The sequence below is a fragment of the Lampetra fluviatilis genome, chromosome 32 (assembly GCF_964198595.1).
Source record: "Lampetra fluviatilis chromosome 32, kcLamFluv1.1, whole genome shotgun sequence".
NCBI classification, from domain to species: Eukaryota; Metazoa; Chordata; class Hyperoartia; order Petromyzontiformes; family Petromyzontidae; genus Lampetra; species Lampetra fluviatilis.
This window is the reverse complement of record NC_136306.1, coordinates 8599990-8622929: the sequence shown is the minus strand read 5'-3', so window position 1 is coordinate 8622929 and position 22940 is coordinate 8599990. Positions and strand designations below refer to the sequence as shown.

General features: G+C 41.3%; 1 protein-coding gene across 5 annotated transcripts in view; it reads left to right on the top strand.

Moving 5' to 3' along the window:
* LOC144943721 (lysine-specific demethylase 5C-like) overlaps window positions 1–22261 on the top strand; it is a 36533-nt gene extending 14272 nt beyond the window's left edge. For 4 of the 5 annotated variants that reach the window (XM_078871497.1, XM_078871496.1, XM_078871495.1 and 1 more), the window contains 17 exons: window positions 3042–3204; window positions 4493–4612; window positions 5233–5427; window positions 6738–6919; window positions 7304–7428; window positions 7581–7731; window positions 8334–8448; window positions 9569–9793; window positions 10230–10420; window positions 11125–11263; window positions 11454–11633; window positions 12807–12902; window positions 15342–15635; window positions 16591–16779; window positions 17338–17485; window positions 17690–17859; window positions 18675–22261. In XM_078871497.1, the coding sequence (XP_078727623.1) occupies window positions 3042–3204; window positions 4493–4612; window positions 5233–5427; window positions 6738–6919; window positions 7304–7428; window positions 7581–7731; window positions 8334–8448; window positions 9569–9793; window positions 10230–10420; window positions 11125–11263; window positions 11454–11633; window positions 12807–12902; window positions 15342–15635; window positions 16591–16779; window positions 17338–17485; window positions 17690–17859; window positions 18675–19061 (3070 nt within the window). In that variant the 3' untranslated portion in view covers window positions 19062–22261. The remainder of the gene's footprint in view (window positions 1–3041; window positions 3205–4492; window positions 4613–5232; window positions 5428–6737; window positions 6920–7303; window positions 7429–7580; window positions 7732–8333; window positions 8449–9568; window positions 9794–10229; window positions 10421–11124; window positions 11264–11453; window positions 11634–12806; window positions 12903–15341; window positions 15636–16590; window positions 16780–17337; window positions 17486–17689; window positions 17860–18674) is intronic. The other variant, XM_078871494.1, reaches the window with a different exon arrangement.
* Window positions 22262–22940: the final 679 nt, after the last annotated feature.

Sequence of the window (22940 nt, the reverse complement as noted above, 5' to 3'; positions counted from 1 at the left end):
TAGAAAACTGCTACCATTATCGATGAACACCTCCGAGAACAAATGCATGCTGGACAACGTCTCATAATATCCAATTGCATGACTTTTTTTCCTTTGCTTATAATACAATATCAGCCATCTTATCAGATGAAGTTCCTCTGTCGATCCCTTATGGTCTCGCAGTGCCATAATCCATTTAGTTAATGTACATGAAACTCATCTCAGCGCTCTGTCTGTGCTGGTCGTCCTCTTGCGGTGTTTTCTCTCTTGGCTAAACTTGTCATTCTGTCACATCTTGTCCATCGGCCGTCCCTTTTTAACCATGCTCTCCTGCCCCAGTAGCATCCATATCTCCATGAATCTTTGTGTTCTTTCATACATTTCACTTAGTATGTGTCCGTGTTTTTTTTATCCCTATATCATATCAGGTAATAGACACTTATTGAAAACGTCCTTCTTGAAGCACATAAGTTGCTTTTTTACGATCAAATTAATTTTTCTGAAAGGACTCTCCACCCTGTTTTATTGTTTCCCTCTTCATTTCAGCGTTGCAACCCTGTATGTCTTCCATATTTGCCCAATACACATACTCTGTATTGTTTTCCAGTTGTGCTCATCCAGTTATTTATTTTTGTTCAGTGAACTTTTTTATGGGACTTATTTTGCTTGTATTCAGTTTTAGCTCAACTTTGCTTCCGTCATTCTTAAGTAATTTTCTTAACTCATTTCACTGGTTATAATGACCGTCATCAGCAAATTTGAGACTATATTCATACTTTACAAATGTATTCCTTCATCTCTTCAATCCCATTTTCAGAAAATATCTTCCATTGTCACTGAAGATTCTTAGTAACTCCTGTTCATATTTGTGTTTTGATCTTTCTACATGCAAACTCAATCTTTATAAATGGTTTTGGTTGCTATTTGTATTTACGCTTTGGTTTGAGAGCTTGCGTGATGGCATCATTTTGGGTCTTGCCCAAATGCATTTTCCTTGTCTACAAAAGCCAGGCTTAATTATTCTTGATATTGTCTCTCTTAAAATCTGATGGATAGTATGCATATGGCCAATGTTTAAAAAAAAAACTTTCTAAATCCTACTTCCTCTGTGGTGAAGAATCATATACATGTGAAAATAGGCTGAGTGTAATTTTTAAAACCGATTGTTTCCCTTTGTTAAATAGAAAAATTATTGAGGAATCGCTTCACAATTGAGGTATTTCATTTCTGTGTAAAAGTCTAGAAAACAGACCCAATAATGTTGATACACTAGATCAGGGGTCGGCAACCTACGGCTCCGGAGCCGCATGCGGCTCTTTACGGGCTGCTTCTTGACGATATGTACGTATGTACAGTATGTACATAGATGCATTGCGGCTCTTGAAATACTGAATTTTGTACCGAATTGGAAAGAAATGGCTCTTCTTGTTATTTTGGTTGCCGACCCCTGCACTAGATTGTCCTATGGTGTCTACAGTTAGTCTATCTGGACCAGGTTTTTTTCCTTTTTAATACTGCTCATCTGCCAAATGCCTTGTTTCCCGGAATATAAGGTTTATTTTGGTCTGGAGATCTGCATAGACTCTTCCCACAGTTTTATAATTCCTCCAGCATGCATTGTTCCATTTTTCTCTTGTAGTGGCCACTGTAATTTATCCATCAACCTTTTTCTTTATTTAATTCTCCCATTACTTGTGGTGACATCTCGAGTCACTGTTGTCATCTTTCTCGACACTTTCTTTTATTTGGCAGTTTTATCCCTATTCATTTCTGTTCAACATGCTTTTCATGTTTTCAGATTACTTATTTTCCTTTTTGGTGTTTACTTTTTACCTGACTTTCATAGCACTGACCATTTGTGTTATGTCATTTGAAGTAGTGATATTTAATTTTGGGATTTCGATCTGTTGCTTAGAATTGGTCCAAATCTCCTGTTCCCTGAACTAAATGTTTTGTTTTAACTTTTTGGTTTTTGCCTATAACTGTAATTGCGCCATGTTTGGAAATGTTGAACTTGATCTTGCATCACTGCAGCATGCGTTTAATTTGTTGCGGACAGAACCGTCTCCTGATCATCTGTGGTTTGTCATGAGGATAAATTCCATCTTGTTCCTAATTTCACCATTTGGTCTTCTCCACTCTCATTTCCTATTTATTTTGAATATGGTATTGTTATTTTCATATCTTTGCTAAAAGATGTCCACCTTCTTTCTTACTCCAATGCCGAACTTTGCATTAATTCCTGAATAATTCCACATCTTGTTCTCATACACACAAGAATGTGACGTCCACAAGAGGTGCATTATTCCTTGTACTGTAAAGTTGGCTAAGCGATTAATATAGTTGGGAGAAAGGTGGTAACTTTTTATGACTGTCTATTACATTTTTTCCAGTTTTTAATAGTATTGTCTGCCCTTTTATGATTTATGTCGATCGTTGCAAAGCTGTTGTGTGTATTGTATGTTGAGAAAGCTGGGCGGGGAGATCACTGAGAAACCCCTCTTCCCAATTCTAAAATCCCTGAAAAATGAATTGCTTCAATCATTGTCTGCAAGCTATTGTGGATGTGCCAATTATTTTTCGGTACTTGTAAATTCACTGGCGGATGAAGGCATATTTTGCCCATACTCTTGTCACTGGTCCGTGTGGGTTGTTTAATAAGGGCACCCAGGATTTGTTATGTTATCACTCAACACTGGTGTTTGCCATGGCTGGAAATTGAACTATCGTCATTGGGTTCATAGTGTGTTCTCACCATGGCGTGACGGGTCAACCCTTTGTCCTTTTTGGAAACATGATGATAGACAGTGGAGCAATCCATTGTTGTGAGGTACATTTCTTTCAGTGTTAGTCCTGCACCTTTGTGGAATATTTTCTCATGGGTTTGAACTATTCAAGCGAGAGAGGTGCAGCCATTTCTTAGAGCGAAAAAAACCCTGTTTTTTTTGCATGCATTGTTCAACTTTTTAAACTTCCCCTTTTTGATGCATGGAAATGTGTGCATCAGGCGGCTGATAAAATTGTCCTGAAACTGTCTTTGTGGTGTTTTGCTTATTCTACAGGGGAGAGCCAAAGACATGGTATGGTGTTCCTGCGTATGCTGCCGAGTCACTGGAAAATGTGATGAGGACCTTGGCTCCAGAGCTCTTTCTGGCACAGCCCGACTTGCTGCATCAGTTGGTCACGATTATGAATCCCAACATACTAATGGCCCACGATGTTCCCGTACGTATATCTGGAATGAAAGCTGTGATTACAATTTTTTTTGTTACTTTTGATTGTAGAAATAATTTTTACCGAGGGAAGACTTTAAAACTTCATCAATCAACACCATTGGAACCTCCTTTGCCAGTAGCAAAATATGATAATTGTTTTTTTTACCCTTTTATCTGGCAACAAAACTGACACCTTTTTTACAAGGAGTCATGTTTGCATTGACCACAATACCTGCGGTCGGTATGCAATCAGTTTTGTTGCCAGATAAAAGGGTAAAAAAATACAATTATTCATCAATTAACTCCCGTTAAATGGCAAAACTGACATTGGCTGTCTAAGCACCATGTTTGGACAAATTGGGGCTTCATAAAGTTAATATTTTATTTGAGAAATGTCACTTGCCTCTTGTCTTGTGGGCTTACTGCTCTGTTATATATTTACTGACCTATGTTTTTAAAAATTCAGAATGTGCTCATTTTAATTTGAAGTGAAAAAAAAGAATTTCATGTGCCCTACTACTTTATTTCGCAATTGGTTACGTAGCCTCTTAAAAGCATATTACGAAACTACTTTGGATAGGTTAATATTCCATTCTTCTGCAGTCCATTTAGCATCCTAAATTATTGATTGCACTGTTATTGTGCTTTCACTTTTAAATTGACAAAGTAAAATATTGTACTCAATTGGGCAAAGGTTAATGTTTGTATTGGTTAAAAGCAAGTGGCACAAGCTGTCCAACCTACAGCACTATTAGTCTTAATACATTTTGTTCAAGTTTGCTCATAAATAATAGCTAGCTTGATTTTGTTTAACTCCTGATTTGTGTTCATTAAATTGTCACTTATGCATTCAAACCTCAAAGTCCGTTCAGAATAGAGTATTTCCACCGTTCAATCAAACAACAGGAAGATAAATTGCATTATGTCATGAGCAAGGGTCAATACACTTTAGACAGTCTATAGCATTGCATCCTGAAAACGGTGTATGACCAAATTGCCTTAAATACATCTTATCGTCAGGAATGGAAAAGCTGGTGTGATTATGAAGTACTTGGAAGGGTAACCACTAGGGCTTGGCAGATGTCGTAAGTTTGGAGGTATGAGGTGAGCCTGAGATGGCAGTGCTGAGTAACTCCCATTAATTTGTGAGAATTAACCATGATTGTACAATTACATCATTGTGTTGAGAAGTGTTATACATTGCACTGACGTGTTATGGCATGTTTTCTGTTTTTATATACGGATACCTACATATGCCTACCTACTTATTTTGTTAATCTTGTGGGTTCCTTTTGCAGGTGGTTAGGACCAATCAGTGCCCCGGAGAGTTTGTGGTGACCTTCCCACGGGCCTATCACAGCGGATTTAACCAAGGGTACAATTTTGCAGAGGCCGTGAATTTCTGCACTGCAGACTGGGTGGGTTGACCTTTATTATTTGCTTGTGTTGTCTCAAGGCGTGTGTGTTTATGCTGCATAAACACACACGCGGAATTTTACGTGAAGTTACACATTTGCATATTTTTTATAAATGTTATGTTAAAGATGTATATAATGTTAGCCTTTGACTAATTCACCTGGAATGCACCCAATCTCATGAGATTTTGGAAGCTAATTAGAATGAGCCAGGCAAGTGCTTGGGTGGGTGACCATGCATACAAAGAGGCATTATAGGCTGCAATGGGGTTACAATATGAGTGGAGGGCAGTGTCGTAAGATTTATTGTACATTGCTCTCGTGTCTGCTTCCTGCCCTCACAAACCTGTCAACCTTCATGACCCACATCATGCAGAGCCCATTTATGCAGCAGTGAATTTACAAAAGGGCCTATATTAGCCACACAAAGTTTTGCATATTATGTGCATTGGTTTCTCAATTGCAATAAGGAACTTAATTTAAAATAACCAACTGATGAAAAGTGACCCAAAAAAATTAAGTTTACTTAAACATACGAGTTTTAACTGTTGGTATTACTGAGGTTACATTGATGTGCAACATGACACAGACGTTCTGCTTTGTGACACTTTTCTCTGGAACAGCTTCCGATGGGCCGCCGGTGTGTGGAGCATTATCGCCTGATGCGGAGGTACTGCGTGTTCTCGCACGAGGAGCTGCTCTGCAGGATGGCGTGTGAGACTGAGGGCCTGGCGCTACCAATGGCATCGGCGATTGGCCGCGAGCTCGAGATTGCCATTGACGAGGAGCGGAAGTTGCGCAGGGAGGCCTGGGAAATGGTATGAGCAGGGATGGTGTTTGGCCCTTCCCTGGTCTCCCCCCCCTCCTCCCCCCAGCATTTTGATGAATTGTCACTCTTCAGTCACAATTTGATTCCAGGAAAAATTCTGTACCTGTTTATTTTGCTTGTATACGTATTTATTTCTAGCTCTATATTAGTCGCACTAAGTTTTGCATATTATGTGCATGTATCATTGAATATGTTCCTGCACACACATTTCAATGCATATATTGTGCACAGAATCCCAAATAACACTTCCAAATGATTGTCGAGGTCCAGGCTTTTGTCTGGGTGAATAAATATTAAATATGCAAGTAAAAAATTGTTGACATAGGGTCATACTTGATTTCTATTTTTCTGGTCTGAGCGATACTTGAACCATTTAAACAAAGCTATATCCAAAGCCCTTCATTAATCTCTGTTTGTTGTTCACATCTCAATAGACGTAGAATGTTTTTTCATTGAACACAAATGGTTACATGAATACTGTTAATTTATTTTTGATTATAAGCCAATTGTTGTTGGCAAAGGACTGTGTAAATTAAGCCCTTGTGCATATGTTAATATACGGTCTGATTTATGTGCGCTGAGGTACAAACAATGAATTCACATTAACATGTACATTTAGTGTTTCAGAAACCAAATAATTTATAGATGCCATCAGCCACGATTAATATCGTTTTTATTATGTAGGCTGCACTGCTTTTTTTTCATATATACCTCAGTAGTGTTTTACACGAGGCGTTTATTGTAAAGAAATATCCATGCCAAAACAGGAGTTGGTGCCTTTTACTTTCTGAGCACTGTGCCATGCTATTACTTTCATGTCTTTGTGGTAGCTGGTGTTGAAGGCATTATTTTGCAATGTCAAAATGCCAAATGTTCACACGTGTTTCTGGCATGCAGTAGCCTAGACTTTGAGGGGAGTCTTCTTTACGGATTGCCAAATACGACTTTCCATATACCTTCGTCAGGCCACACATTAACACACACCTTCGCGCGATCCAATGATAACGTGACACTGTGCTTGTCGACATTATTAAAGGGCCCTTGCACTGACAATTGACGGAGCATGCTACATTGGAAACAGTGCTGCCAGGCACAAACATATTCTGCTTGATGAGTGCAGCTAATATGCAGTAATGGATAAATATCAAGTGCAGGCCATTTCAAAGAAGTAGGCCTCGTGGGGCAACGTTCCTTACACAAATAATTGGCCCATGGTCTGTAGATTGTCCACCCCTGCATTAGCCTAACTAAGCATATTTCCTCAAACATCTTGTCTCTCCTCTGTGTGGTTTCTGGCAGGGTGTGAGCAAGTCGGAGCTGTTTGAGTTTGAGTTGTTGGCAGATGATGAGCGGCAGTGCCACTTTTGCAAGACGACCTGCTACCTGTCTGCTATCGCGTGCCCCTGCTGCCCAGGCCGCCTGGTGTGCCTCTATCACATCCGTGACCTCTGCCGTTGTCCCACACAGCACAAGATACTCAGGTTTGTGGGGAAATGTTTTGAACGTGTTTTATAATGTATTCACTCAGATCTCCGGTTGGTTCTCACTTTTCTAATAACAAAAACACGTTTGTGTCTCCTGGTTTCCTTATTGCATTGTACTTGCATTAATGTTTTTTTTGTTGAAATCAACATGGCGCATGGCTTCAGTGTTTATTTTTCATATTACTGTTTAAATCATAATTATATAAAGTCGTATAAAATGAATCAATCCTAAAGTTGCTGATACTGCAGGTGGTAAGCTCAGTGACTTAATTTATTTGTTATTATTGTAACTGTACATCTGCGGTTACAGTTGAAAGTGAGTCTTACATGCTTGACAGTTTTGAGTGGAATACAATGTTGTGAATGTATTTTTAAAATCAGGTACAGATATACACTGGCCGAACTGCCCCCAATGCTGCACAAGCTGAAGTCTCGAGCAGAGCTATTTGATGCTTGGGCTGAAAAAGTGAGGAGAGCATTGGATGAGGAAAATGGCAAGAAGTCTGGTATGCCATCTCTTGCTGAAGTTGCACAAGCATAAAAAGAGCACACGCGAACCTACAATGCCATTCTGATTCAGTATTCAGGAATAATGTTTTCTGATGGCAATGTAAAACCCCGAGGGTAAAAACCTGACTGTGTATCCTGTTGCGTGCAGATTTGTCGGCGTTAAAGGCACTGCTGGAGGAGTCTGAGACTCACGACTTCCCCGAAAGCAGCTTACGGCAGAACCTGATGCTGCTCGTACTTGAGGCAGACCAATGTGCCTCGATGGCGCAGGATCTGATGAACACTCGGATCTGTGTCCAGTACGTTCCTTCTCTCTGGAAATGTTTGGCTCTTTGTCTTTTTGCATCCACATTTGTTATCCTTGTGGTGAATGTTAATCTGAAACTCTTTTGTTGGTGGATTGTGGTCATATTATTATGGTCTGCTGTTATGAAGTAATTGTTACTCGTATTTTTTTTACTAAAAAGCTTGTAATTTAATTTAGTGTATATAGAATCGTGCATGTAAGGATTCATAATGTGTGAATTATATAGATTACATGCATATACATGTGTTTAATTTATGCCATTGGATACAGACGAGACGGGCAATACAAATATGAACGGCAGCATGTTAGAGGGACTCCTGCAAAAAAGATGACACTCGATATCCAAACAAAACAGGACGGACAATGCTGCTGCTGACGCATTACATTTGAGAGGGCCATTACAAACGAGATGGACAGTGCTATCCGGACAGTATATACAACACAGTGAATGTGTTCTTTAATCAAATCGCAATTATAGTTTGTGACTGCTCAATCAGATTTGGGTGGGGCAGGGTAATCCTTGCAAATGAAAAAATAGCTGAATGTTGAATATGTTCACTAAACGATGCCATTGCACAACCTTTCTGACAACAGAGACAAAAGTGGTGCAACTGAAGAGCAAGTGACGCTGAGCTTCGAAGAGTTCAAAACATTTGTGAATCGTTTGGAGAAACTTCCCTGCACTGTCAACCATATGAATGAAATAAAGGTAACAACGTTTATTTTAACATTTTTATTTATTTTGTTATTTTTGTTTGATGCATTGCAGGTTTTATTTCAGTCCTCTTACTCAATTATAGATTTTTTTCACCAGCTTTTATAACGTTACATTTATAACCGAGCTAAGTAATGGACTCAATACCGCTTTCTGGGAAGTCAACAGTCGTAGTCTAAAGGATGAATAGGTCAGCATTAGCTCGTATCTGAACAGAAGCCTGACCCTTAGTCTGTAACAGATATAGGTTCATCAATAAAAAATTGTTTTGGGCTCATGGTGAATTTAATTATGCATATGATAATCTGTTGTTCATAATGTCTGCAAATTCTACGCACAATTTTCCTAATGATACTTTAAGGCTAATGGTGCAAACACGGCTAGAATGAGACAAAATCATAAACTAAGAGTTGGTTAAAAGGATATGATAAGGAATGTGTTCAATACAATTATAATCTCAAATAGCCGTGGAGGAGAGTAATTGTTATATGCCTAATGAGCACCTCCCAACCGTCAAACCTTGCAACTTTCAAAAAATTATATTGCAAGGAATAGTTTAATTTCCACTGGGTGGTGATGTTTAGTCCGTCCGCTAGATGGTGCTCAAGATGCATGCAAAGAAATGGAATGCAAGTTATATGCCCATTTAGTCACTTTTTGTTAATCCATTAACTTGTGTTTTCGATGGTGACCTGTCATGTTTCGGAGACCAAATATATTTGCCTTGTTTGCTCCCATTTTGTGAATTCGATCTTTTTATTATGTGCACATTGTGGGAGTAAAATTACTTTGTGATTTTTTAAAAGTGTTTTTGTGAATGGATTACATCATTGTGTTATTGATGAAAATGTTTTTTGTTAAATTATTTTTTTACCTTTTCTATACTGTGCATTGTAATGTTTTGTATTGTTTAATGTTCTGACCTGCCCCTTCTTAACACCTGTTAAAAAGGAGCATTAACCCCTATCGGCTTCCTCCAGTATCAATACATATTCTAATTCGAGTCTGTTAATATGATATTTGTATTGAGCTCTGTAGATTAAGAGATTCTGCTGTTTATTAATACCGAACTCAATACGAGTAAAAACCTATGGTTGGCCACTTTGTTTTTCAGGAGCTGCTGGAGAGAGTGGAAGGCTTCAGGGATGCTGTGCAGCTGCTGCTGGTGGCAGAGGACAAACCAGATTTGGTGCGGATGCAAGAGTTGCTCAAGCAGGCCGAAGACCTGGCTCCTGTTCATCTGCCCGAGAAAGAGCAGCTGGAACAGAGGGTGCAGAGGGAGCGCTGGCTTGAAGAGGTCCACACTGCACTGGCCTTTTCACTGTCCAGCCAAGACCAGGTGAGAGAGTGGCAATAGAAATCCACATTTATTGTTAAGGTTACTTGGATGTTCATTGTTAACGCTTTCCAGGTTGAAAGTTAAAATGCAGTAGCTCTGTCCACCCGCAACGGGGGTGGCGCACTTATAACCCTTGTAAACAAGATCCAGTATCAACTAAAGTTGTTATTGGCATTTGATTCTTGCCATATTTAAAAGCTGTAAAATGCATCAAAGGGGTTTCACTTAACTTCGCACACAAATCAGAGTAAAAGGGACAAAGTGCAAATATTCAAGAACGTTTTTCTCTCGGCTTCCATACTAATGAATAATTCTGAAGACAAACATGTGAGTGAGAGCATTTGCATACATTGTCCTAACTTGTTCAACAGTCCTTTAATTTGAGAGCATTCACAACATGTTATGTTTGATTTGCTTTTGTCTTGTGCTGTGCTAGGGGCTTTCTGAGAAAGAAGCCATGGGTGGAGGCATTAGCTGCCTGAACATAGAGGTGCTTCGCAGGTTGATAGACAGTGCCATGCCACTGGGAGCTGAACCTGTCATGGATCGAGCTGTGGCTGAGCTGCAGGAAATTCTGACCGTGGCAGAGAGTTGGGAGGATCGGGCCCGTGCTTGCCTGCAGGCCAGGTGAGTGTCACATGTTTCATGTACGTACATCTCATATCAGCTACTTATTGTATGTGTGTGTGTATATATATATTCTCATAGTTATTGCAGCTCGGGTACATTTTAGAAGCGCTGAAGGGCTACTTATTGTTGCGGCCAGATAATGTTGGCTGCCTGTCTGTACAGTGACAATTCACTTGTTTTTATGAAACAATACAACACTCTGAAATCTGTCGCTATGAAAATTACCATTTCTGTACAGTGTTTGGGAAAGATTGACATCTAAATGAAGGGGATGTAACATGGGCATTGATCTTATTTGTGTTTATGCAATCGAGCCACGGGTGCATGGGGGGGGGGTGCGTATTGGAATATTTCTCTCAGCATAGTTCTTCAGCCTGCTACGCAAAGAAAATAGCGGCTGATTGCACTTGGCCTGCGAAGTTGGCAAGTGCAATCAGGCGCCTTGAAACATTGGTGGAAGGCGTCTTACAAATAAATGTAAATTATTATGATTATGATTGGGATTTGGTTCTGCAGCATTATAGAAAGATTTTGATGCATTTTTATTAAATGTATTTACATTTTTTCCACACCTCCCTACACGTCGTTGGACAAATTCAGCAAATGCCATGAATTGTCCTTGTTTTTCATGTCGTAGGGACACGTGTTTTTTTTTTTAAAAGGAATTCCCAGTAACATTGTAATTTTGGACTGTGCCACAGGCCTAGGATGGTGAGAAGTACCCTTGAGTCCATTGTTGCTGAGGCTCATGGGGTACCAGTTCATCTGCCAACTGTGCAAGCACTGAAGGTCTCCTTACAGCAAGCTGACGATTGGACTGCTGACCTGGAAAAGATCCAGGTAGTGTGACAGCTGAACTCTTGTGTGTTGCATGTGGCTGTGAAAAACATTGTACTTAAAATACATCACCAGAGCTGTTCGTTAATAGTTGGAGATTGCACCTGCCCTCATAACAGGAGGCTTGAGCTTGATGACACGAAAATGACCGTTTCCGTTACTTAACTTGGGTGGTTCGGTTTTTAATGTTCAGGCAGGAGATCACTATCCATACTGCAGCGTGCTGGAGAGGATGGTATCGCAAGGCCGCTGCATTCCTGTGCAGCTGGATGCATTGTCCCAGTTGGAGGGGTGGCTGGAGGCTGCCAGCATTTGGCAGAGGCGTGCTGCAAGGACCTTTCTTAGGAGAAACTCCTGCTGTACCCTCCTAGAGGTGAGTACATGACATGAAGGGTTATTTTTATAACGCTTAAAAATAATGCATAATTCACTGTAAGGTGAGTTTCTGCTGGTCTTGCACCATGGTTTCACTGAGTAACTATGTATTAAACGCTGATTAAAACGAGGTGATAGCTCATTCAGTCTTAACATTATATTTTTCAATGGTCACAAATAATATAGAACACGCGTTACGAAATATCAAAAACAACAAAACCGAGTTGAAAGATAATCAAAATGGGAAAAACACATCAGTTATGCATATCGTAAAGCAAGAAAATAACAACGTGGTATTATGTTTTTACTATAATTCCAAATATCAGGAATATAATCCTAATTTGGGAGCTTTCGTGACTGCAGGAATTATTCTTTGGTTCTTTTCGGTTAAGTCACGTCTAAAAATAAAATAATAAATCAAATCTGCTTGTATGTCTGCCTATAGTTTTCTAGTTAGATTTTTGTTGCTCACACAGCCGATTTGTGTCCTCTCTCTGTGTGCCGTTGTGATGTCTGTCTGCTTGCATGTCTGTCTATAGTTTTCTAGTTAGATATTTGTTGCTCACACTTAAAATTCTAACTTAGCAAATTTTGAAACATGTAGTCAACCAGGCCATGCGTTAATTGTGTGTTAACCGACTCTCTGTGTTGTATTACATCACATTTCAATATTTTACTAGGTTATTTAATTTTCGTGTGCCTGTATACTCCTCTCTATGTGTGCCGTTGTGATGTCTGTCTGCTTGTATGTCGGTCTATAGTTTTCTAGTTAGATTTTTGTTGCTATTTCTTTTATGCCTGATGATGATTGCTTGTGTTGCAATCGAAACGTCGTAATGTGTTGTTTTATTTTGATTTATTATTTTATTTTTAGACGTGACTTAACCGAAAAGAACCAAAGAATCAGGAATATACGAATTTAAATGAGGCAGGAGATGTTCAAAAGCAGTTCCATATTGTCCAAGCAGCGAGTTCAATTGCAACTCATTGAGAGGAAACGGTATTAACTCATGTACCATGGTGTCCCAAGTAGGAATATCCTGGTGGAAGGAATGTTTCGAAATATAGCATTACTCTTGGCACATAACATAGGAATTTTGAGACTTGGCGTAACAATTTTGCAAAGCGATAATGAAATGCGTGAAGTTGAAGGCGTCTTTTAACTTTGCAGGTGCTGAACCCAAAGACTTGTGCTGGTGATGCGGAGAAAGGGAACGAGTGCGGTGACAACAAAAGAACTCCATCCCAAGGGACTGACCCTTCTTTTGTGAGTCTAAAAAAAGAGCAGCTTTCCTTTTCAGTATTTGTTTCTCTGCAGCAAAAAAAAATACCTGATTTGTCTTTTAAAACTACTGTGTTAATTCGAATGTTTGCTTAAAAATATAATAATTCCATATTTATATTGAGAAATATAAGTTCACAGTGCCTTTTTGAAATTCAAAAGAACGATACATCTCTTTGGAATAACTTTTATCGACATTCAGTAGAGATTCAAGTTTTGATATTTACAATGTCAAGCTCCTCCGTGATATCAGTTTACTATTCTGGTAAATCGCCCGATGATGCTGGATGTCATTACCAGCGAAACATCATATTCAAATTATAAATGTGGATTTACTCTCCAACACACCGGTGGGCTGAAGTAGTAACTAATTTGCGCGTTGTTTACGTGAAAAACCCTACTGGCAGTGGTGGGGAGGGGTATGACACATTTATACTTTCGCATTCTCACCCAAAAACCTTAATGGCTTCGTTTAGGCCTCGGCAAGGTAAGGTAATTTACCATTTTTACGAGGTAAAAGTGTAAAGAGTAAAGGTGTCAACCATGCCCAAGGGGTAAGGTAAAGGGTAGGTTAAAGGTACCTTGAAGTGTTACCTGCTAAATACCCTGTTTACTGCTCACTAATAGCTCCGTGGCGCAGTCCGTTGCCTCCATTTGAAATTTAAATCATTGATGTCGGACCAGATGGATACACAGACCACGTTCTTGAGGTAGAGGATGAGGTCGAGGTTGCCAGCAACGGCATTGCCAGGGTCGCTGAGAACACCAATCGAAAGAGGCAGCGGCATGCGTTCCTGTGGGAGCACACGCACGATTGGATGGAGGGTGATCCCCGTGTGCAGCAAGGAAAGCGCCAGTGTGTGCACCGCCGCAAGTGGTTTTCCTCCCACACGAACGTGTCGGGGTGGAAAGCCCACCTCAAGAAGCCCAAGGTGCTCGCCCCAGGCAGCGAGGTCGGGACGTCGGCGTCGAAGAACCGTTTAATCCAACAAACGCTTAGCCGGCCAGCAATCCCGGCTCGCCTCCTGGTAAAGCTTGAGAACTCGGTGGTTGATTTTGTTATCCAAGGTGCAATCTCTTTGCGAGCCGCCGGCAGCGACAAGTTCAAGACCTTGGTCTTGCCGTCAAGACGTTCGTCCTGGTCAACGCGGACGCCAGATATGAGCAGTTGCGGGCTTGCCACCATGTTCGCTGCGCAAATCATTCGGTCCAGATCAGCGGCGTCCAAGTTCTCAAACTGATCAAGTCGACCAACGCCAAACTGCGCGAGGCATTCGTCAATATCAGGCGCAGCAAGGTCGTCCAGCAGTCGTACTGCCGCGAAGCCGAAATCGCCAAGCTCGCTCGCAAGGAGCCGACGCACCAGGACTCGTCGACCAGGTGCAATTCGACGTTTGACATGGGCGACGACGCCATAAAGAAGCGTGTTCCAGGATGTGATCGGCGTCGGTGCTTTCTCTGAACTGTAGTGGGCAAACATCGAGGGCGTGACAGCATTCCTGCGAATGCCGCGCCAGGTCATGACCTCCGTTGTCAGCGGGGACCGCAAGTCGACATTGGCTGTGCCGGTGACGATGGAGCACCTGATCCGTTATTGCGATCGTGGTGAAGCCGCTCTGAGAGCGATCGATGATTTCTTGACCGCGTCGAGGATGAAGGCCGAGCTGGTGTGGTACCGCAACTTCCTAGTTCAGGAACCCGCCATTGTGGCATCCTACTTGAACCCACAGCTGCCGAAAATGACAGACTAAGACGAGCTGGCTGCACTGAAGGCCACGATCCGCTCTGTCCTGCAGCATCGCTACTCTGACGAGCTCGCGTTCCCACCGACGGCAGTCACTGCCCATATGAAGGAGGGGGTCGCTGTTCAGCACCCTATTCACCAGTCACGGTCGTCGACGCTCTTCATCCAGTCCATGTGCTTGCGCTCGTGAATCGCAGCCGGCTGCCTGAAGGTTCCGTCTAACCGGGCCGGAGCGGCCTGGATCTTGTTGCCCATTGTTGGTCCGAGGACGACGGCAATGACGAACTTGATCAGGTTGTTTGATGAGATGGTCAGCGACCAAGACGACTGGGATGAGGAGGTTATGGAGGACTGTCGTCGACAGCCTCAATGCCCGATTCGAGAGTATTCTATATGAATAAAGCGCTCTACCTCACATTTACCTGTTATAAACTTTTTTCATGTGTAGAACCCCGGTAATTACCCTGTAATCGGGTAATTTATATGGGGTAAGGGTAAAAGATAGGGTAAAGGTAGGCTCGTTGTTCTTACCTTGCCGCGGACTAGCTTTGCTTGCTCAGTTGTGTACAAAATATGAATTCTTATTTTTTGCTGTGAAGTATCCTATGCATCTTGCGCAACGTCTGCTCTGCGACGACAATCCTGAGCAATAATGAATGTCCGTGAATATTTTCACACAGGTGGACACGTACAGGTCCGCGGAGCGCGAGGAGGTGGAGGCCCTGCGGCGAATGCGCGAGGCCAGTCGCGCTAGTGGGCCTCCTCCAGAGGGGGGCTCCACGACGCCATGCGGCGTGTGTGGCCACGGTGATGCCGGGCTGGTGAGGCAGTGCCACCAGTGTCGGGCACCTTGCCACCACGGCTGTGTGGCACCGACTCACCGCCGAGCTGGTGCCAGGGCGCTGTGCACTCGCTGTGTTCGATCCAAGCGGCCGCAAATGGCCACTGTACTGAACCTCCTGGTTGGTCTACAGGTACGCAGTGTACACATTGATCTGTTGCGCTTTAAGCTGTATGGTTTAAATTATTCGGTATTAGCTGTGCAAAAAATAGGCTGCTCAACAACAGTTTAGCTTGGTGCAAAGCTCTGTGTTTTAAATTCGTGCAATGGATAGGTATACTTTTTATGAATCTCTATTGCGACATGTATTTACCTCACCAATCTATTTACCATTTTAATATGCTAGACCTTATAATTTGTTTATGCATTATTATTGTAGAGTGAATAAACTCTCAATGTTGTTATGAATGGAATGTTATATTAGTGTACCATTACTTTACATGTCTAGATGTAAAGGTGTGTAAAAGTAAGTCTGCAATGAAATAATAATTAGAACATTTTGTATTATGTTATGATTTAAACGATGGATTAATGTACTATGTATTCATGAGTGAACACAGCCAGAATAAAAATAAATAGTTTGCTATCTTCTTGGTTCTTTCGGTAAAGTCACGTAGAAGGGAAGTAATAATATAATAGAAACAAAACATAATAAAATAATTTAATTTGATTATGTTTTAGTTAAAATAATTTTATTTTATTATGTTTGAGTTTTATTTCTATTATTTTATTACTTCCCTTCTATGTGACTTTACCGAAAGAACCAAGAAGATGAATCCCTGCAGTCACGAAAGCTTTAAATCGAAAAAAATAGTTTGCTGCTTAAATAAATTATGAAAAAGTATTGGATCGCATTTACATATTCAGAAAAGGTCTTTTGTCTAAATTTTTTGTGTGAAAAAGTAGCCTTGGGTGGTAAGGTGGCACTTTTTTACAAAAATAGGTATTTTGCCAGTGTTTGAATGTCAGACAATTGTTGGTTGGTTCATGACAAGTGCCGTTTTGTATCTAGACCAAGTCCTGCTTGAAAGTGTTGTTGTGCCCCCTTTCTCTTTTTAAAGAAAGTTGTGTCCATATCCCTTTGCCAGGGCCTGCCCGTCAGGCTGCCAGAAGGAGAGGCCCTGCAGTGCCTGGCAGAGCGTGCGATGGGCTGGCAGGACCGGGTGCATCAAGCCCTGTCCCAGGGGGAGGTTGTACGGGCCCTTGAAAAACTCAAGTCCCAGCCCCCTTCCCATAAAGTGGCACGCAACACCAAGTCCAGAACCACCATCGGGCAGGCGAGTGTTTGGATGGCTCTTGTTTTATACACGGGGGGGGGGGGGGAACCTCTTGTTCCCAAACTTTGGGGGGTGGGGGGGTGAGCCACAAAGGTGCCAATGGCCTTTTTTCGTAGCAACAACCTAGATTGATTGGCAAAAACGTCTGCCACTGTTGATTAAAGATACTATTGACAAAAAAAACGCAACTTCTTGCTCTTATGACTGTAATAAAGGGTGTTGCGTATGAGAATTGTTTTGAATTTATGCGTTCTTTTAAACTTTTTATAGTGGTCATTACATGAAAGAGAAGATATGAGACTAAGCTCTTCATAGTGGATAAAAATATAGCACAATGCTCATTGACCTGTTTTGGCTATAATCTATGACGGCAAGCTAGCAGTATCTGATAATTTCTGTGATGTGCAATCAAAACAGGTTTCGGCATGCGACTATCCCAAGGGCAATAAATTTAATCTGTGCTTGTGAAATTATAAATTTGGCTTGTCATTAGCTCGTGATGTTTGCTGCTTGTGTATTTTTTTTATAATTACGTGCATTATAATTTATTTTGTACAGAAGGAAAGCCCAAGCAATGGATCATGTGGAACTCTCGCGAACGCTTCTTCTGAACACGGAGGGAATGATGATCCCTCCTATGACCTTCAGCCTTTGACTTCTACCTCCCGCACTGAGCTCGCTCAGTCTTCAGTGCGCAGCAGCCAAAGTGAGATTTTTGACACTATCATGTGACTAATCTTCTTGGAGGGGTTAAGCAAGGCTAAAGCCCATTACACTACTACACTGTAATCATAGAAGTCATTGGCACTTGTTTCAAACGCGAGGGTGTTATTTTAAAGGTTTATATAGATGTTTGAAAAAAGAGACTTTTGCCTTGCACTGACGTTTTTTACTGATATTTTTGTGACAGGTTCCAGGTCGCAGCAGATGTTTCCTTCGCTGTTGCTCCCTCCCACTATTCTGGCACAACTTGAGGACCTGCTCATTGAGGGAGACCTGATAGAAGTGTCTCTGCAAGAGACGCGGCTTCTTTGGAGGTTACTGTCATCACCCTCGTCTTCTGCCGACCAGGGCGCAGAGGTCTGTGTAATTATTACTTTGCATTTTAATCGGGTGCTCGTTTCTTCGAATGTAAAACACGTAATTAGTTTTTTACTGCATTTAACCAATTTTGTGATAATTAAAAATTTTTTATTTGGGAATATTTGTACTTCATGCTCCAAAATATTATATTCAATGCAGAATTTTCTTTAAAAGATTTTTGCCATCGTAACAATTGCACTAAAGGTCATATCCCATACATAATGTATATTTTTTACAATGTTTCAAAATGTATTACATTTCCATAACCAATAGGGAATGACATGGTAAATGAGTAATTTTTCTATTTTGGTGCCCTTGCAAATCATTGGGAAATTCTTATTGAAAGTGTTTTTGGCATGTAGAGGCATTGATATTGTCACTGAACGTTGTTGATATTATTTTGGTTGCTTAGCCAACACTGCGAAGTTTTTACAGATTAATTCGAAATTTTCTGTGAAATGCGATTCTAAGATTGAAATTGGTTTACATGTGTTTACTTTTCATATTTTGCCAGCAGAGGGCAGTGGATTAGGTACTAGCATCTGACATTTCTGAAAAAACCTCTTGCTTTGTACTTGTATTTCCTACATAAATTAACTTGTCTACCTATTTTTATTTATGTTGAAGCTAAGTGTGACACTTATTGTGTCCTCCCAACCATGACGAAAATGATCAGCATTTGCATCCTGTCATTCCCGGCCGCACTAAGACCTTAAAAATAATTCCTAGCATGTACAAACTAAAAATATGATGCCTAAGGGGAAACACTTGTGCTCTGATAATGATTTTCCACTTTTTATGTAACATTTCAGCATGAGAATGAAGCACTTAATACCGAGGGGGAGTACAGAGATGACACACCGTGCAAGAGGAAACCCGAGTCGGAGAACGTTTGCAAAGGGGAAAGGAAGGCGGCAGACGACCGGCCAGCCGACAGTCACAAACGCACAAAAGTGGAGAAGGATGAAGGGGTAGACTCCGGCGCGGAGTTTTCCGCCGCGTCGAGCGAGCACGAAGGGCAGAGTCCCAGTTCCAGGGAGGGGGACGAGCGGCCGGGCGGAGGAGGAGGAGTGAGGTTTCGGGAAATGGGTAACAAACTGGAGCGAGCCTGCGGCGGTGGTGCGACGGAGGGTGTCGTCGTCGTCGTGGGCTTGAAAAATGTGGCAGAAAGCAATGTGCAACCTCAAGCTGAGGTGTGAAGATTTTGTGTCGTGCTTCTCCAGTAGGTTTTTTTCTTTTCTTTCTAATATGTACATTAGCTGTAGCATACGATTTAAAACGTCATACAATATAGATGTATAGGTTTGTGTCATGTATATAATGCATGTGTGTGTGTAGTGCATGTGTGCGCATATGCGCACGCGTGCATGTTTGCAGGAATTGAAGTTGTCATGGTCATTTTACAATGTTTTGCTGTATTCCTTTTTAATCCGAATTTTTCCATACATTGTGCATTATCATGATCCATAAGGTGACACTTGGAAGCTCCGTTGAAGCTTCTTCCTTAAGCATTGTTATCAATCTCCAGTTCTCCACCCCTTCTATCCCAGTACTTTAACCCCAACGTGGGTGAAGTTATTGCAGCTCTCCTCCGCTGAGCATGGTTTAAGAGGTTTAAATATTAACCTAGTGCTGGTTTCGTAGTCAAACAGGCCAACGTTTTATTTTTCTCATTCTATAAATCAAGGTGACATTCCACCCATATAATTATTACAGAGTTGTGCAATTAAATACCTACCTTTTTTTCAAAAACATAAATATGGATACCAACACGAGTACATGTAAAATGCTGTTGCCTTGGAATTTACCTGAGCGTGGTGGTAAAATATGGAAGCACGATTTCGCCTGGCTTTATGGAAGGGGAGGGGGGTGGACTTACCTAAACTACTGAACCTAGAGGATGCGTCACATTTCCACAAGATAAGAAGCCCTCGGTCTTGCTTTGACAGTCTGCTTTGCTGTTTGATTTTCAGGGAGACTAAAGGAAAAAAAAACTGACCCAAAATTCTCGTGACAATAACTGCAGTGTAGATTTGCAAAGACATGTTGGTGTGAAAATGTTAACGGAGGCGGCTTCCTTGTGGTAGAGGTAACGGTGATCTTGTCATGTGTCTTCTATTTAAATGTTTGATTTTTTTTTAAAACGTACCTTCATCCCTCAAAACGGGCAACCCAGTTGTGCTTGTGAAAGGCTCTAGTAAATAAATAACGATACGCATTAGTCTCTGAGTGGTTGAGATATCTAAAAGCCCAAAGCATTACTGTGTTTGTAATCTTCAAAAAAACAATAAGATGTACTGGTCTCCTTAGTAATGACTGTAAAGGTAGCTTATCCTAATTGGTAGTGTATCCTAATTGGTAGTTTATCCTAATGTCGACTGTCAAGATCCCAAGGAGGAAGAACCCTTTTTTGTTCGTGAGCCCTCTATGAAGTGTATTTATCGGAATATTTTATCTTCACTGCACTGTGGACTACATACAAGTGGGCTGATTGAAACAGGACGCAAACCGGTCACGTGTGCAGGTACATCACTTGCCTCTTTGGTGCTTTGTAGAATTGTTGATCCGCACCGGTGTTGGATCTTGCGCAGACTTGCTCATATGATTTGGACTTGTTTAAATGTTGGCTTTGCCATCGGTGCACCACAGTGAGAAGAGGCTTAGTTTCCTTCCTCACCTTTATAATGCAGCTGAATTAACTAAAGTGAAAGAGAGGACCTATTTCACACGGCTAATGTAATGCCTGTTTGACTGTTTTGTTGTAAAATAGAAATGTCTGTAGAAACTTTTTTTTTTCCCCTCTTTGAGGTAAACGTTTATATATAGTACATTTTTTCAGACGTGCAGGTTTTCTAAAAAAAATATAAAACTCTTTAAAAAAAGGTCTTCTAATTGAACATTTTACACAGTTTTCTATAACTCTTGACAAGGAGAATGCAAATTTATTTAGAGAATTTTACAGCAGGTATCTTGAAATATTTTTGATTGTTTTTATATTTTTAATGGAATCTTTTACATTTGGACATACTGTACACACATCACACCAGATCATCAGCATTTGCCTCGAGCTGCTGTTTTTTTTTTTGAAAACTCAATCCTATTCTTTTTTGTCCTTCCCTCCTCCCCATGGTTGTACATCTTCTTCTTAGTCGCAGGTCATTCAAGCATTAGAATTTTAAGGCAATATTGTAATTGTTTCTTGGTGCTCAAGGGGGTAATAACTTAATGCTATTGTCTTTTGGACTTTTTGTCATTTATTTTTGTCCAACTACAGAAAAAAACACTTTGCAGGTAAAAAAAAAGAGTAAGCATTGGCACAAATAAATGTTGATGTTCAGAACTGTGAACAATGCATATGTAATAAAAGTGGGACAAAGTAACCTGTTGGTTTGTATCGTGTATATTGGGAGTTGTGAAATTGTTTTGATTGGCATGTAACATGTGTTCTAAGTTGACTAGCAGTTCATGAAGACGTATGTTTCAGAACTTTCATTTTACTATTAAATAAACGTACGTGTGTTGCAGATTATTTTTATAGCAATTGTTGATGCTGTTGTACATGTCAAAAGCATATAACATGCTTTTAACGTTGACTTCATGTTCTTGAGGACAACGCGTGACTGTTGAGAAACAAAAACGATGTTTCATTGTTTAATGCGGTTAGTTTACATGTCGAAAGCAGCAGTACCCTTGGACTGATGCGATTGACATTGTAGTCGCTAGCATGAGGGGCTTGGTGCATAATATTGTGCAAACTATTGGTTCAACGTTCCAAAAATATAAAAGCACTGCAGCAAAAGTAGGCTTTGATATGTTCAGTTCATATTGACTTTGCCTGATGTAGCCAAGTAGACTTCATTGTCATCGCCAATAATAATTTATTACACTTGTTTTACCCAGGAAAGCCTCGGACTCATGGTTTTATCAGAGGGTCTCGAAGTAGGGGCAATGATTTATCTGAATGAAACTGAATAATTTTCATGTATTACACGAAGGCTTTCGCAACCAATATCCATAATATAGTTTTTTTGGGTTGGATTGTGTAAATATTAATATAGGTAAATATTTACGTGATCTATACCCAAGAAATCTATAATATTTAAATGTAATTTTCAAATTTCGCAAGAAATTTTTAACATGTGAGCACAAGCAGTGGCCTACTTTTCAATGATCTCACCAGATCTCCAAACGTCCACTTGCGAAGCAGGCTGCAGAAATATGGTTAAACCCGCAGTAATAACCAGGGCAGCCGCTGGATTCGAACGATAAACCTGCAGCAAGTTGCAAACGTGCCAACGCTCGGCCATGTTAGCGCCCCTAGGCTGTCGGCACAACGGTTGAATGTTATGTTTATTCACTCGCCTCGTGTTTTGTATACTAATAAAATTGAAGACCTGTTTGCAAATGAAGCATTTCGTCCCGATTCTATGCTAGTGTTTTGTTTTCATCGTTGGTCACAATTTGGCTTGGAGGAGATCACCAAGCCAGCACCACTGATGTCCTGGGTTTCTTTGCATGTGTAGTGACTGACTCGGAGAGTAGGAGGCACTGTTTATTAACACGGCCTGACAACACTTAGTAACTACGGTTCCCAGTCAGGGCAGCGGGCAGACTGCCTGACTGGTGACGCCGAGATGGTGGAGACGGTGACGAAGACTCCAGCAGCACGACGGGGATCCAACTCCACACGACCATCCCGAGGTCCCCTCCCGGGGCCCCTCTTTAACGGTCATCGTGGCCTGGTGCCGCCCCCGGCTACACCCCCTTCTGGAACCTACTACTTCCCTGATCTTTCCCCTAGATCCCTCTCTGGTCTATCACGTGGCCTGCTGTCATTCAGGGCTGCTGTAAACTGCAGATCCCCTTCCCTGCCAGCAGCCAGTGCTATGCTGCTACGTGACCGATTCTATGTCGCTACACACGTGTAGTGACATAGCGCTGACCGTTGTAGAACCGCTGCAAGTGGGCACTTGGCGCACTCGCCGTTGAGCATATATACGGTGTGTGTGCCGGCAGGGCGGAGGAACTGGGGCAAGGGTCACGGTAGACCTCGTGGGGAACCCCCTGGAACTCTGGTG